The sequence below is a fragment of the Hyperoodon ampullatus genome (assembly GCF_949752795.1).
Source record: "Hyperoodon ampullatus genome assembly, chromosome: 3".
Taxonomy (NCBI): domain Eukaryota; kingdom Metazoa; phylum Chordata; class Mammalia; order Artiodactyla; family Ziphiidae; genus Hyperoodon; species Hyperoodon ampullatus.
The window spans coordinates 135,279,683-135,296,747 of NC_136916.1; the positions used below are offsets into that span (position 1 = coordinate 135,279,683).

The 17,065-nt window shown below is 47.2% G+C and overlaps 1 protein-coding gene across 1 annotated transcript in view; it reads left to right on the plus strand.

Annotated features, from left to right (window-relative positions):
- Positions 1-1,862: 1,862 nt before the first annotated feature.
- PELI2 (pellino E3 ubiquitin protein ligase family member 2) overlaps positions 1,863-17,065 on the plus strand; it is a gene marked incomplete at both ends in the record, with an annotated part of 201,106 nt that continues 185,903 nt past the window's right edge. Inside the window, one exon of the mRNA XM_079700910.1 lies at positions 1,863-1,939. Within this exon, the coding sequence (XP_079557036.1) occupies positions 1,863-1,939 (77 nt within the window). The remainder of the gene's footprint in view (positions 1,940-17,065) is intronic.

Below are 17,065 nucleotides of genomic sequence, written 5' to 3' on the forward strand. Positions count from 1 at the left end.
AATCAGGCAAAAATTCAGACAGAAATTCACACCAAGACCCTAGTGATGAGAAAGCATTCAACCCTTCAGTGAAGGATTGTTGGTTAAAACTAACTATACACACACACATATTACAGAGAATATGTAAAATATGCAGAATATCTGTGTTCAGATGAAGTATAGAATTTTTATACTTAGGTGAAGTAAGTTGTTTAAAAATTGTTTGTGTGTTTGACCAATGGTGTGGCTTTAGTTACTTTGAAATAATTTATTTTTAAAGCCCCAATTAAAAACACATTTGTTACTAACTGAAGTAAAATTTCCTGCAGCATCTTGTCACTATAGTAATAACCTGTCAGAGAATGTTAGACAAAGGGTGCTGAACGGTGCATTGGAAGGTTACTGATGCAATTATTTCTTTTTCCTAGCCCTTTACTTAGGGTCATAGCCAACCAGTCAGTGTTTATACATAGGGTGGCTTTACAGTATTTATTTCTTTGAAAATTATTTAACAGTCTTGAGAGGCAGTGACTGACAATAATATGCAGAGTTTCCAGTATGAGTGCTTAATAAATGGGAAAACAATAAAATCCTGTATGGTGAGAAACAGCAGTCAGTAAAGCTGTTATACTCTAAAATATTTTAAAGGCATAGTAGTAACTATTTAGAAAAGCATAAAAAGCAAACAATGCATTGGCTAAATTATGATAATAAAGGAACTTTTATATCCACTAAAAAGTTTACCCAAATAATTTCCTCTTAAATTCTTTAGGGGATTGAGAGAAGGTATGGGAAAGCGGACAGGGTATGGATTAAAAAAAACAAAACAAAAAAACCCCCAACAACAACAAAACATTTTTTTGGAACCATGTGGAGCTCTGCTGACGACAAACCGGGTTGTTACATCCTGCACCATGGCAGTGTGCTCCAAGTGCTTTCAAGACTCCCTCTAATCCAGTGCCAATTGGGGAGCCCCTCCAAATTTCTAGACGTCTTCAAGCTCTTAAGGACTTGGTTTTGGAAGAGGAGGCACCCAGGTGCGCTTGTGCGACACCTCCGGAAGTGTGCCGAGACCCAGTGACACCGGGAAAGCAAGTGCTCTCATACCCCGAGAGCAAGTTCTTTATTTACAGCTAACTAACCTGGGGAAACTAGGCTAGGCTTGGGAACCTTGACCGCTGTGCTTCCGGGATCCTGCGCAGCCTTCAGCCGCTGGAGAACTCGGCGACCAGGGCTGAGGACCCCGGGCTGTTAAGTTTGGGAAAGGAAGCGAGAAAAAAAAAAATAGAGCTGCTCCTTTAAGAACTTCTTTTCCCTTTTACTCTATGTTTACATAACACCCGGGCGATCCACCGCGGGGCCCGAGGGGGGCGGGGAGGGGACGTGGGCGGCCCCACGCGCCGGGGGAGGGGGCGCCGGGTGGGCGGGGGTGCTGCGGGCGTCTCGCGGAGGGCCGGGCGGCTCCCACCTGCCCGCGCGCGCCCGCGGGGCGGCTCAGCAGTCCGGCCCCCGCCCCCCCGCCCCTCCCCCGCCCACTGCCCCCGCCCCTCCCTAGCTTTCTCGCTCTTTCCCTTCCTCCCTCCCGCGGGGCTTCGGCGGCGGCTGCGGCTCAGGCGCTTGGCGCTGGTAGGTCCCCCTGCTGCCTGGTTCCATTTGTTGCCGAGTCCGGCTCGGGGCAGCCGCGCTGCGCGGAGCTCCGGAGAGCCCGGCAGGGCAGCCGCGCAGCCACGACGGAGCAGCCGCGGGATTGGCCGCCCCGCGCACCCTTCGCCGCCGTGCCCTTCCCTGGCGCGCTCACTCCCTTCTCGGGATGGGATTGTAGCGGCGGCGCGGACTCGGCGGGGGTCGCGGCGGAGGCGACGGCGGCGGCCGAGCAGGGCTCCATGTTTTCCCCCGGCCAGGAGGAGCACTGCGCCCTCAACAAGGAGCCGGTGAAATACGGGGAGCTGGTGGTTCTGGGGTGAGTCCGGGGGTCCCCGACCCGGGGAACTTGGGGGCGGGCGGCGAGCGCTCCAGGCTGGGTGGCAGCAGCGCGCCCGCATCCCTGAGCAGGGCCAGCGGGGTGGCTCGGGGGCTCCGTGGGGATCGCCCGGGCGCTTGGGCCGGCGCGAGCCGCTCGGAGGGCTGGGACGGCGGGGGCGGGGAGGCGCGCGCGGGGCGCTGCGGCGGGCACTGGGTTGCGCTATCCGCGCCGAGGACGGTGGCGAAGGAGGTGGCGGATCGCGGTCAGCCCGGGGCGGCGGCAGCGGCGGGGACTGGGGCGACCCCGCGCCCCGCGGGGCTCAGCGTTCGGGGACCAAGTCGTCGGCGGTACCGCAGGGATAGGGGCTCGACTTCTCTGCGCGCCCCGGGCCGGGTAGCGGGGGTAGTGGCCAGGGCTGAGGCATCGCCGTCGCAGGCACCACGCGGTGTCCGAGGACACCCACTACCACCACCTTGGCGAAGCTGAGAGGCCCCCGGGGGCCCTCTGACCCCGCTTGCTGTGAGCCCGGGGCCCGGAACTCCAGGCGCGGCACCGCCGGCTCGGCCGCGGCGGGCAGTGGGATCCGCGCGGGGGGCGTCCGCGGGCAGCGCTTTGCATATTGTTATGGTGACCGCCACGGGCAGCCGCAGCCCGAGGGCACTGAACTGTCTGTGACTCGGCCGTGAGTGTCCCGGAGTGGGCAGGAACGCCGCTGTCCCCCACCCCGGGCTCCCGGGCACGGGGCCGCATCCCCTTCGTCCCTCGGTCCTGGGATTCGGCCTCGCAGATGTCCTCCAGCGGCGGGGAGCTCGCCAGCCTCACCCGCCTCGACTCCCTCTCCGCTTGTGAAAACCACATTTTGAAGATAGTAATTATCTATAGTCGTTAAACGGCAGCAATTAGAGACTTCATCTACTTCCTGAGTTTCCTTGTGACATTTCTATTGTTTACCCTTAATAAGCCAGGAGAAAGGCTTCGCCGGGATTAAGCAGGGTAAAGTGGGCAGTGAAAGGGGAGCGGAGTGGGGAGGGGAAAGTGCGGGGAAACTCCGGAGAAGGAGCAACTTGGGTTTAGTATTGGAAGAGAAAGGATTATTTTTCCCTTTGGATCTGTCACTCCTGAGAACCCGCGCTTTTGTCCTTCTCTCTTGAAAGACCTGTATTCTTAACATTATGGGTGCTGAAAGGTAGGCTTAGCACACATGCGGAGAGTCATGGGTATGGAAAAACTCAGGGCACTCTGAAAAATGTGTTTTGATAACTGAATACCTTGAAGTAAGTGCCGACTTAAACATAATTTTAAAAAGAAGAATTTTTAAGAGGAGCTTCCAGACACAGCTCAGCTCTAAGTTGTCCAGTCCTCCTTACCTTGTTGCTACAGTATTAGGTGGAATATCATTGGAAATCTCATTACCTATTTAGAAGCTGTTTGCAGTTAAGCATTTTTCTCACCTGCATCTAATTGCACTTAAAAGACAGGTATCAGGAATCACTGGAAGGAGAGAGGAATGGGAGGAAAAAAGCCAGAGTTTAGCTTGTTTTATGTAATCTCAGCCCAGCCTAATTTTGTGCAGTTTGGTTTTGTTTGTGTGGCTGGCTTCAAAGTATGTTTAACATTGTGAACCTGACACGAAAGATTAACTTAGGCCAGGACTTTATTTCATTATTTCCTTTTGAGGAAATCGTTGTTGAGATGTTTCATGAAAGCAGTGTGTGAATGGGCCTGGAGAGGGTTTTGTGTTCACAGCTGGAAGTGCTGGGCATTCCAAAGCCCTGAAAGGGATTTATACCCTGGATTGTCCTAGTATCACAGGCTTACTCTAAAGTAGGCTATGTAAATGCGTTGCCAATTGCATGTGCTCTGTCCTTTAAGAATGCTTTTCCAGGAGACACTTCGTATGACAGAGTTGGCACTTACATCAATACTTAGGGCCAGTCAGCAGTTATTTGTGCACCTACTATGTGCCAGCACTGTTTAGGCATACCGGCTCCAGCAGTGAACAAGGAGGTTTCATTTTAGTGTGGAGTGGCAGGTGTAAACAGGAGGAAACATGTAAACAAAGGAATAGTAAATGGCAATTTTGGGTGCTGCCAAGTTCTCAGCAGAAGTGGGTTAGCTTGGGAAATGTCTGTTGTAGGCAGGTCTTGCTTCTTTAGCTGGGAGGTCAGGGAAGGTCTCTCTGAGGAAGTGAAAGGTGAGCTGAGACCAGGTTCTGAGAAGATGCTCGTCTGGTTTTTGAATACTTCAGAAGAATTGTGGCCTTTTTCTGTTTTTGAGAGTGGTTTTCTGACTCTAGCGATATTGAACACATTTGAAGAATGCGGGGGAAATGGTGAAAAGGTAGGTAGACTTTAAAGAGACCCTCATTAATCATTATCCTACCCTTAGGACTTGAGACAGGGCTCTCCCTCTTAAAACAGCAGTAACGATCAAATAAAAATTATTATCAGATTTGCATGTCTGATCATCTAGAACATAAATAATGGCAGAGAATTCTAGTAGATTTTCTCATTGATAAAATTAACCTTGAGATCTAAAAATGCCCAATATTGATATTGATAGAAGCTTTTTGCTTGTAAAATACAGTGCGTTTTTCATTTAAAAATTAAAAAACTGTTGTGTGGTAGCCCTTTTTGTTCGCTTCTAAATTTCATAGTAAAATGTTGCTAAGAGGTCCTAGAGAGCAGACTGAGGAGCTATATATGTATATGTCTATATCCATATATAGATGCTTCTGCGTCTTTTCGTGCTTTACACAATATTAAGAGAGTTGCCAGCTAGTCAGGATTTTAGTAGGCTCGTCATTTTCTTGGCAGATTGGTAGAATTTCATTATTTCATGATTTCAACCAGTGAATGCATCGTAGCCACAACTCTTTGTTGTGTCCATTATGTAATGGAAGGTAGAGAAAAGGACTGGTCTACCTGTCAGGTCTTTTTTTGCTGTTCATTTTAAACCTGGCTAAAATGTTAAAGTTGGGGAAGTGTGTCAGGATTTGAGAGGCAGTTCGGTATAGTTCGTGAGGGGAGAATGAACCAGCAGTCAGGAGACCTGGATTGAATTCCTTTCTAGCCCACTGGCTTTGTGATAGTGGCTTAGTCCCTTACCCTCTCTCTGTTTCTTTAGAAATAATGAAATATGATTGGATTAGGTAGTTGTCAAGGACCTTTCTGGTTTATACCCTGTCATATTGTTCATTGGCTGAAATGTTGAAAACATATAGTTAACATAGTCTAGGTAGCCCAGCATGTGTTGATTTTGTATATTCTTAAGGTGAAGGTGTTAGAATTCGAATGGGAACTGTGTTTTAATAGCAGAAAAGATTGATGCTGTGATTACTTTTTTGGAAGTAGAGATGTGCAAAACAGGCATTTTTTAAAGTTGTAATGGTATACGTATATTTTGGTACATTGGTGTTAGGTTGTACATGGGGGTGTTCAAAATTTGGTAAAACTTTCTGTTCCAGGTTTAAGGAAGGCAGTGATGTTTTGAAATTAAGCTCAGTGGGCTGAAATAATCAACATAAGGAAGAGATAATCTGATGCTGAAATTTTAGAACTGAAAGGGCCCTAAGAGGTCATGGTACATGTTCAGCTCTTTAATTTTACTGAGGAAGCAACTGAGGCTCCCGGAAGGAAGGGGATTTGTTCAAGTTCATAGTTGAGCTGGATCACTACACTGTCGGGTCACTGTTTCCCTACTTCAGGGCAGAGTCCAGCAGTGCTGTTAGCAGAGTCCAGTCAGTTCCTCAAAGCTTCAATTTTTCTTGTAACTTGCATGAGGGGAGCTGAATCTCTTTCTGGATTCAGTTTAAAGCATGCAGCTCTCTTGCTGACTAATGGCCCATCATGGTTTCTGGACAAATATTGCTTATTCTTAGTTCCCCTCACCTCACAGTTGAATGGATAATGCATTTTGCAAGACTTTCTTTTTCATTTGATGATTCACAAAATGTATTTTTATTGGCTCTCTCATCCAAAGGTTTTTAACCTAGGGTCCACAGATGGAATCCAGGGAGCCCTTGAACTTAGATGGGGAAAAATCATCTTTATTTTTACTGTATTCAAACTGAGATTTAGCATTTCACTCCATTATGTGTATAGGCAACAGATAGACCTGCTGCTAGATTTGTTAATACATTAATCCAGAAGTACATATATTATTGTATCACAACTTAAAACTATCTTGAGAACCAAGTATAATTGATTGTATTTTTAATCCTTTGTATTGTATTTTATGCATTTAAAAATATTTTTCTGGACTTCCCTGGTGGCACGGTGGTTAAGAATCCTCCTGCCAATGCAGGGGACACTGGTTCGAGCCCTGGTCCGGGAAGATCCCACATGCCGCGGAGCAACTAAGCCCGTGTGCCACAACTACTGAGCCTGTGCTCTAGAGCCCGCGAGCCACAACAACTGAGCCCATGAGCCACAACTACTGAAGCCCACATGCCTAGAGCCCGTGCTCTGCAACAAGAGAAGCCACCACAATGAGAAGCCTGCGCGCCGCAACGAAGAGCAGCCCCCGCTCGTCGCAACTAGAGAAAGCCCATGCGCAGCAATGAGGATCCGACGCAGCCAAAAATAAATAAATAAATTTATTAAAAAATATTTTTTCTGAAAAGGGCTCAGTATACTTTACCAGACTGCCAAAAGGATCCTTCGCGCAAAAAAGGATTACAAATTTAAATTTCTACAGATATGACTCAAAAATATTGTAATTGAAACTGACCAAGATCTACAAACGGCTAAAGGCCAGGGGTACGTGCCTATTTCCCTTTGGATTGTGCAGCATTTTATCAGGTAAGACAAAGAGGACTGTTGCTGGAAGAGTTTATGGTCTTTATTTTTTGAAACAAGCAGCTCTGATTTCTAGATGCCCATTTTTGTCTTAACCTTGGCATTTTGCCTTGACCCCTCCCCTTGGTAGTAATAAGAAACCTTAAAATACATCCTAACACTTTTCCTTTTCTCATCGTCCTCTCTAAATTGGGCCCAGACATCAAACACTAGTGTCCTTTATAGACTAAAAGGTCTTTGAACTTAAAAAAAAAGAAAGCAAAACAAAATCTTTGCTGTCACTCAGCGTGTAGGGTGATCTGTAGAGCTCAGCTCTGTTTGTGTGGATGGAGTGTCTACTTCTGTAGGCTATTAAGGGTCATGATGTGACTGGCTTTGGGTTGCTATATTTTCCTTTACTAACTTTAGCCTTGTTTGGAGTATGTGGCTGTCTGTGTGGTTTCTTGTCTGGCGCTCTCAGATTTATTTGTTTCTCTCTTTAACACACCAAGCCTGAAACCTTCATTAGGACTTTTCGTTTTCAGTTGTATTTCATCATATGATCAATATTTGGGGATGCTTTAGGTAAACAAAAGTAAAACCAGGTTGATACAGGTTCCAGCACCTTTACCAAAACATATTTTATCAAAAGGATAAAACATGTATACAGAAAAGACCAAAAAACCAAAAACATGCCAGTTGCTGTATTTGAGGGAGACCAGTCACATTGTCACATTGAGGCAGTGGTTTTCTGTCTGTTGTGTGGGGATCAGCAAGGTGGGGCCATAGATTGTCTTTGGAATGGAGACAGTAGCTCTTGATGGAGCTCCTTGGTATGGGAGAAAAATAACTGAAAAGGAATTTCTGACATCTTTTGATTTAACTAAGGGTTTCCCCTGGGGTGAGCAGAATCTATAAGAAGAAAGTCAGTCGAGGGTAAGAATGATTCTGTTAATAGTTCTTATTGAGCTTACTGTCGCTTTTATCTTCTGGAAAATAAAAATAACGAGAGCAGAAAGTGCTTCATACTTGTTAGCTTTGTCTAAATCAGCTGTTCTCAGCCACCTTAATATATGATGATCAGTTTTGAGGTACATGGCCGGTAATTTATGACACGTAATAAAGCGTGGATCTTTCAAATGATTCCAAAATGTCCGGTTAATAACATGATTTTACCCACTCGCATCTGCTGTGTTTTCCCAAGTGGGAGAGAAAGGGGTGGAGTTACATCAGGCAAGCCAGGAATTTATTCATTCAACAAATATTTATTGGGATTGTGCTCTTCCAGGCATGGGGGATACAGCAAGACAAGGCAGACACGTGAATTGCTGTCTTATTCTTGTCACAGACCTTTAGGGAACAGCTAGTACAAATACACAGTTCATTTATTTATTCTACAAATATTTGAGCATCTGCTACGTGTCGGATGCTGTCCTTGGCACTAAGGGAGGTAGTGGTGAACAAGACAGGTATCATCTCTGCCGCTGTGGATCCTGCATAGAAAGCAGTTTAGAGTATAAGCTGTGATGGGGGGCGCATTAACAGGGTCACCTAACCATGTGGCAGGATGAGAAGGGGTTAGCCAGGTGGAGGAAGAGGGAAAGATTGCTCTAGGAGGAGGAGTATTCTAAGACCCAGAGGTGAGCACACATGCTCCTTTGAGGAATGGAGAAAAGCCCCGAATGACTAGAAGAGAGTGGTTGGAATAGATAATGTGAGAGATGAGGGTGGGAGGGCAGTTCCAGCAGGATTCGGGACTTTATCCTAAAGGCTTGGGAGACTGTAGCTGGATTTTCAGCTCTGAAACTTGGAGTGGAGAAAGCACTTCTGCAAAAAGGGCTGCAGCAGCGCGGGTGGAAGGAGAAGCCCAGGCAGAGAGGGACCGGGGCGTATGGGAGTCAGCTGCTGTCTGGGTTCCAGTTTCTGGTTCCTGTCCCTCATGAGATCCAGTTGCACCCACTGTCCATGGTTGCAAGTGACCAGCCACTCATTCAGTGACTCAAAAATACTGACTGAGGACCAGCACTACTCCAGACACTGGGCTGCATACAGTAGGAGTGAGACAGACAGCCCCGCCTGCAGGGAGCTCACCTGTGAGTGGGAGAGATGGGTGGTGCAAATGAGTCAGCATGCAGGTAGATGCAGCATTTAATTTCAGAGAGTGTCAGGAGGAAGATGAAGCAGGATAAGGGGAAGAGAGTGCTTGTTGTGGGGGTGGGGGGGGCTAGCCAGGTCAAGTGCTGGGGATAAGGTAGTGGGGGCCCTTGTAGACAGGAAAGTCGGGAAACTTTTCTGAGAAAGTAACCCTGTATCCTCTGAGAGCCCCCCATCTTTTTCAGTTTTATTTACTTTTTTCCGGTTTAAGCCACCCTGAGTGGGTTTCACTCTTACGGCCAAAGGATTCCGAATATTCTATTAGTTAAGGAGGCAAAGTATGTAAACCACTTACCAAAGGGAAAATAGAAGTGCAAACAAGTAGAAGGACATACTTTTAACGTCCCTAGACACACGCAAGATTCAGTCTGCTGCGCTGCTCGCCACGTGCCCAGGGTGGTAATTGCATTCCACTAGAGCTCATTGAGAAGATCTGCTCGTCCCTCTAAGAAGAGTTTACCCTTTGAGGACAAGGGGTGACTTCTACCCCCCTTGGAGTGCGAGGTACGCCTTTTCAGGTGCATAGGAGGTTGGGTTTCCCTGGCACACTGCAGCGCCCTGCTCAGCTCAGAGGTGTCTCTGGGGCTCGGTGACTGTTTCTCGATTTGGAAGGAACGCAGATTCTGGTTCTGTAGCACAGCTGCAGTTTTGTAAACAGTCCTCCCAACCTTAAGGGCCCAAGTTAAAGGCTCCCTGCGATACTAAACATGTACTTTACTGACATCAGATATTCCTGTTTCAACTTTTGTTTTTCTTTTTGTCAGTCACCTAACAGTCATTTTGTCACCTGCAGAAAGTTCTGCCTTGAAGGGAAGCAGGCCATCTGTTCCCATTCCACCAGCTGCTCGGAGCCGCGTCACAGTGCGCTAGGGTGGTGCTGGAAGGCCGCGGTCATTAGTGCCTACTAATGACTAACACGGCTGGGGGGTACAAGCCTCTTGGATGACAGACCTAATAAATATGCATTAGGGGTATTTTCAGCAGCAGGTTTAAGACTACTGCAAGTCATTTTCGATGGAGGTTTTATTTCCAGCCGTCCACGTAATGCTTCTCACTCGCAAACACTTAACTCCGTTCATACCCTGCTTTTCCTGCTCTGTGTTTAGGATAAGAATCATTATTTCAAGCTCCGTGCTCCCATTCTAATTAGTACTGGTTTAGCAGAATCCAACCAAAGCAGGCAGTTGTGTGTTTGGCTTCCAGGCTGTGGGTATGAAACGGCTGTTTACTATTACCAAGTCCCTTCGAGGAGCCCCCGAGGCCCCTCCTCCTTTCCGGTCCATACCTGGCCTTCTCGTGCTTCCTGCTACACAGTTGCGGAGCGCTCTAATTATAATCAGAACTTGTGATGGGTGAGCAGTGAGGGTTTTCTGGAGCGCTCGATTGATGAATCGATGACCTTGAGGAAAGGCCCTTTTTGCACAAGGACCACAAACACAAAGAAGTGTGCTTCTTGCCGGATCCCAGAAACTCACAGACTGGGTCCTTGCTGTGGTACTTGAGACTGCATTAGGGTTTGGGCGCTTTTGTTTTTACATGCTCTTCGGTAGAATTCAGAATGGAGTCTGTAGTTTTGCTCTATGGCTATTTGTATAGGGTATGCAGGAGAGCTATTGGAGCAAACAGATAACTGTACTCTGCGTGTCAGCAGTTTATGCTTCTCAACATAAACTGCTTGAGAACTATTTTCACATTCTTGAACTATTTTCACATAATAAGCATTCAGTTGTTTGACTCTGTAAACCATTCAGTGAGAGAGTTACATCTAAAGGCCATGTATTGAGGTGGACATTACCCAACTTTCCCAACAGGATTTGCAGCCAGTTGGAGATCAGATAAGAGAACTTAGGGTTTTAACTTAGTCCCACATTCTTCCTCTGTCATCTTCAAATACAGCCAGCGTGCTGGACCTCTCTGAGGAGGTGAATCCCTTCCCCTTGCATCTGAGCTAGTTTTCTGATTTGCTTTGACCAGTCTTTGTGACAGAGGTCTGTGACTTTTGGATGTTGCCTTAAGGGGTGTTGTAGCTTCTGTTTTTGTTCTCTATATTAGTCTGCTGGGGCTGCCATGACAAAATACCACAGGCTAGGTGGCTTAAACAACAGAAACTTACTTTCTCATAGTTTTGGAGGCTGGAAGCCCAAGATCAAGGTGTTGGCATGTTGGGTTTCTCCTGAGGCCTCTCTCCTTGGCTTGTAGATGGCTGTCTCTCTCTGTGTCCTCAAGTGGCTTTTTCTGTGTGGGTGCCCATCCCTGGTGGTCCTTCCTTTTCTTATAAGGACACCAATCATTGGATTAGGGCCCACCCATGTGACCTAATTTAACCTTAACTACCTCTTTCAAGACCCTGTCTCCAAATACATTCACATTCTGAAGTGTACTGAGGGCTAGGACTTCAACATATAAATTCAGTCCTCAACATCTTCTTAGAAGGCAGGTGCCATATAAAGACGTCTGACTACCCTGCTGGAGAGGGTGGCCCTGGTGGGTGAGAGATTACAAAAGGAGGGGAGGCCTGGTCATCCCCCAGCCATTCCAACCACCCAGCTGAGGCAGCTGGCCTGTGAGTGAAGCCATGGTGGCTTCTTGGTCCATCAAGCTGCCCCAGGCCACACTGCATGGAGCAGAGGTGAGCCCTTTCCTTCTAGTTCTGCTGAATTAACGAATTCTGAGTGCCAGTTGTCCTTTGAAGCCATTATGTTTGGGGGTGGTTTGTTACACAGCAGTAGACAACTGAAACACCACAGTATTACATTTGCATGTGGTTCAGTTGTCAGATCTGACAGACTAAGAGGAAATCATTCACTGAGTTTTTGTTTCTTTCAGGTTATTGATTATTTTAATAAGCACAATTTCAGCCTTTTAGATGAGTTATTCCAAACATGAAGTACCGTATGGCCTGAAAACCTTAGCTAACAGAAGCAGTTGTGGAATAACCTTATCATGTATAAGTCATCTATGATCTCTTTGCGTTCATTAATCTCCATAATCCGTATTACCTCCTGAAATTCATTGAGAGCAGGCAGTTGAAGAATGGCCCTGCTGAGCTGAGAACCATGCTTCTGGAAGACTGGAGCATAAGCAGCTTTAAGCCAGGACAGCTAGTGCATGATGCTGATTTTCAGCCTTTTAAAGGCCACCCAACGTGAAATAATAGTACTAACAGAGGTTTGAGGAGGGGAGGTCATCTATACTAGCATCCTGCAAGTACAGGGCGATGAAGAGCTCATTCGTGTGGGTTGTACCTGTCTGTGACTGTCGGCGGTAGGAAGGAGGTACAGTTCCTGAAATACTTCCCAGGTCTCATTTACCCCATGGAGCCAAGTTATGTGCTGGGTAGGAAGCAAGCAAAGGCAGAAGGTGGCTCTGGCGTGGTGAAGGCTGGGCTGGGCCAGTGTTTTCCTTCCAGAAGGAGACAGTTGTGACAGCAGCCGAGCTGCCAGCCACGTGCATGGTCCTCGGGGTGCAGAGAAAGAACTACAGGTGTAGATTCTGCCAGCGACTGCCTTCAAACTGAGCACCTTGCCGAAAAAAGGATTCCTGCAGTAGCTGAAGTGAATGGAATGTCTTAAAATTCCCCAAATTCTGTTTGGGAAGTTTTAACATTTGACGTTTTTAATCAGAAGGACTGAAACATGTTAAATGAAAACTTTTGCATTCAAAATTTGTAAACTAAGTGTAAAAGAAACTTAAATACACTCCCAAATGGTGTATTTTGTAAGTTTGTAGCTTTTATAATTTTGGAGATTTTAAAGCTTAAAACTACACTAGAATCTTTGGGATACCAAATATATAGGTAGATATATGTTACTGCACATGTATTCTGTATGGTCATATTTAATTAAATGTGGGATTCACTGTACATACTAGAAATTAGTCAGTATCTAAACATATGCAGTAAACTTTAAACCACTCAGTACGTGTGAGGTGATTGCTGTTATGGTTGCTGTTTTGGTGACGCCGATGATCTCACATTTAGGAACCCACATATGGAAATGCCCTCCAGGGGCCTACATCTAAGGGCAAGACAAATAACTAAGCAACAAATCATACACGGTGTTGAGGAGGGGTGGATGGAGGGTGCCGTTATTTCAGGTGCACTGCGTGCCAGGTTCTTTTGTTTTTTCTTAATCAGTCCCAGGAGTTAGATTTCATTATTTGGGACATGAGGCCTCAGTTCAGGTAACTCATCTTGTCAGTGGCAGGGCCTGATTGAAAGGTAGGTTTGTATTGCTGTGAAGCCTGAGTCTTTCCACCAGGGTGAAGGTCAAAGGCACGTGTATTGCTAGGAGCTTGGGAAAATATCCTGGAGAAGGCAGCCCTTGAGCAGAGTTTTAAAAGGTGGCCTGAATTTTTATAGAGCAGTAGTAGGCAAGGTGTGGGGTTTAGGAACTTTGAAGGATTTGGCTGGAGGCTGAAGTGCTTGGGGAAGGAGATGAAGTTGGAGTGTCATCAGCTGGTTGGCATCTACTGGCACTGGGGATACAGAGGGTAATAACACAGTGGTCCCTGCCTTCCTGGAGCTTATCGTCCATCAGGAAAGAGGGACTTTAAGCAGATTTAGCTGGCCAGGTGCTGCCATGAGGTACAGGGCTTTATGAGGGTATACTGTAGGGGTTGGAACTTGTTTTTGTGCAGAGGGAAGGATCCCATTTAAGCTGAGATGGAAAGGCTGAGTAGGAATTAGCTGAGGGTCACAAGGGAAAGAGCAGTGTGCGTAGAAGCCGAGGTGCTGAGAGACATCAGTGAGTTTGGAAATTGCGGGGTTGGAGGGCCAGTGTAATGAAACTTGGAAGGAAGGCAGCATGGACCCTGTAATGATATAGGCCGCCAGGATTGGGAAGCCTTGACAGCATTTCGAGGAGTTTTTCCGTATGGAGATAGCAGGCACATTTCAGCTTTCTGATCCACAGGTTGGATCTTCTTTGAAATCCCCAGATGGGTCTGCGTTTCCTCTTTCGTAGTTTATTTCCCCCTACCTTTGTCTCCCTTCCCCACCAAGGGACAGTGGCTTGTGCTGGGAAGAGCCCTCTCCGGAGAGATGGCCGTGGGGGGAGAAAGCCATCACTCGTTCACTCAGTAGCATATTTTGGAAACTTGTGCTGGAGCCGACGGGTATTTTGGGGTCAGACCCCACCCAGGAGGGCAGTCAGGGATCAAAGAACCTTTACACACTCAGCCAGCTATCCTCTAGAGCCTCGCTTTCCCCAAATGCCCAATAGATGGCATCCCACATGCATTGTCCCCTGGGCAGAGAGGACCTGCAGCCCCACAGCCCTCCTCCCCCTGCTCCGAGGAAGCCGAGTGTGCAAATCATCCAGTGACTCGCCCTTAGGGAGGAATACTGGGTGCCCCTCCTGGCCTTTAGTGAAGCCCAGGGTCTTGACTATCCCTGGCTGAGCTGGACCAGCGGCAGAAGTGTGGGCCCGGGACCACACTGCCCACAGACCAGCGTCTCTGGTTGCTCGGAGAGCAGAGCGGAGTAGACTTGTATTCTTGCGAGGTTGGCAGTTTCTTCGGGGTCTCTGATCGCTGGCCTGCTCGCTCCTGGCTCCCGTCTCGACTTCTACCTTGTTCTCAGTGCCTTCCCTCCTTTTGAAGTGAAGTGGAGGTCCCTGGTCAGACGCCTGCAGTTTAAAATCATCCTTCAAGAGGGAGCATCGGGATTGGAGCTTTTTATCTTTTTTTTTTTTTTTCTGGAAGGATCAGGAAATTCCAGCTCGGCTGCCGCTGCTTAGCAGCTGGGTTCTTTCTCTCTTTGGGGGAGGCGCACCCAGGGCTGGCGCATGGGTGACGGTGTCTTGCTCTTAACCAGGTCCTGTGCAGAGCCGCTTGCGTCCGACCTCTTTAAGTTCTGACGGGGGGAGGTGGGTATCATCCCTCACCGTGTTATAGATGAGGAACTTGAGCCACGCGTGGGGTTGAGAAGCTCGCGCAGGATCGCTGGACTATATTATGTGGCTGAGCTCTGATTCGAACCCATGCCTTTCTCACTCCCGCACCCTCGTCCTCAGGTCCTGCCTCTACTCTATGTCTGGGCAGTTTTGTACCTTTACGTTTATTTTTTAGCCAAACCCTTTCCATACCGGGTATTCTTTTTAAACACAGTGACACAAAACTTGACTCGTTTATGTAGTTACTAGTGAGGTTGAATTTTGTTTTAAATGTTTCCAGCTTACATGAACTTTTGAGGCGAGATGGAAATTGCCTACATATGTGCTTTGCCCACTTAGGCATTGCGCCTACTTACGTGTTTTCAAAAAAATCAAATATATGATCTCCAGAGAATAAAAACACGAATCCTCCTCCTATCTGCCTTCTTATACCTGAATATATTAAAGTTAAATTAATGCTTCAAGGAAGAGCTGCTTTTATAAATCCAAAATAATTCAAAGTTCATTTTCTCTAGTTTCAAAGCCAATTCATTGAGTTATTTTTCTAATCTTTAATCTCGTTAGTTGTGGCATGCAGCCCTGAAATCTTTTTTTCTTTTGGCGTTGTCTGTGATGACTTAGGCTCGAGTTTGTGTTTTGTTTACAGCTTGGAAAAGGAGCTGCAAGCCCTTCTCTTCTCGAGTGAAGGTCTGCCTTTGCCTGGGTTCTCACGTCCCTGTGTGTTGATTTTTTCCTTTCTTGTCTCTTGATCTTCCTGTTAGTGTCGACTAAGGGGAAAGACCTTCCCCACTCCCTCCATCTCCTCCCTGACAGTCCTTAGTACGACCTGTCGCAGCAGCGGCACTGGTTTAGTTAATCCGAAAACCAGAGGCCAACAGCAGGCCAGGAAAAGTGCCTTTTATTTGCTTATTCTGAGTGTTAACTTAGACCAGATGCCAATTAAGGCTTTGATGAAACTGTTGACTTAGACCCTTCAGGAAGCTGGTGTAACTTTATGTTGTGCAGTTTCGACCTTCCTGTGAGGGCAGTTAAGCCTTTTCGGTTACAGATGTGGTGAGATGCACACGACCCAGGGTTTCTAAAAAAAGGTCCTTAACAAAGAGGTGTCCTTAGATATCAGATGGTAAAATAGCAAAGGACAAATATAGCCTCTTGATAAGCAATGTTAGATGTTATATGGGGGGAAAAGCAGAGACTTGGAAGCTCTGCAGGGAAGTAATTCAATCAGGAGGTCCTGATAATGTAATAAACTACACACAAGGTGAAACTTGAGTGGTTTACGCACTAGAATGACCTTCAATTGAATTATTGTCTTATAACAGTTGTCTGCCCATGTACTACTGTTTTAAACATTAAAAAATAGCACAACTCATCTTTTCCCCAGATGGGAGAGAAAAGACACAAATCTTCATCCCCTTAATAATTTGTGTGCCCTCCTCCCACCCTGCAGCCCCACTTCCCATGACTGTCAAAGCTCATGTTTTGGGTTTATTAGTTGGAAATCCTGTCCCTGATATTTAAGCGTACAGAGTCCGTGTTGGATAAGAAATACCACTGCTCCTCGCGTGTGCCGAGGAGTACAGTTTAGCCGGGGTGGTGAGCCTGCAGATTTCCTTAGCTCCCAGGGGACCCCCTGGAAGAGAAGACGTTCTCCCCTTCACCCGTTCTTCAGGGGCGGCTTCTTCTGTTGGTAGTGCGGAGGTCCCAGCAGGGCTTTCCCCTGCGTGCCTTCTCCTGGCTGCTGTACCATCTACTGACTGCAGGAGGCAGTAAGAACTCCGGGTCCCATGCTGAGTGTGAGAGGCCTGCCAGGGCGCCCCGCCCCTGCCAGGTGTTCAATTTCCTCAGGCCTCAGAGGAGGTGATGTCACCGTCCTTGGAGAAATGGGGAAGCGGAGATGCCTGGAGATTGAGCTTCGCCTAGGAGCCTGCACAGTTAGTAAAGGATTTGCAAGCTCAGGAAATTTGAATCCAGGTCTGTCAGGTTCTAAAGCTTATGCATATTGGACTTCTCAGAGCCTATACATCTTATGTCGTTATCAGTAATGCCTTTTGATAGCCTTCTGAGGGGTGGAACGCTTAATGTTTGGCATTAGATTCTGAAGTTGGGATTATAACAATAGAAAGGCTGGCGATTCCCCTCTGAACCAGCCGGGCTGGGGTACACAGTGGTGTAGGCGACAGCCCCGCGGGGATCCGACCCTTTCTCACTGCTTGATGGCTTGTCCTCTTACACTTCCCTTTATGTTCCTCTCCTTCAGGGCCACGGGAAGGGTCAGAGGATGCCTGCCCCTGTTT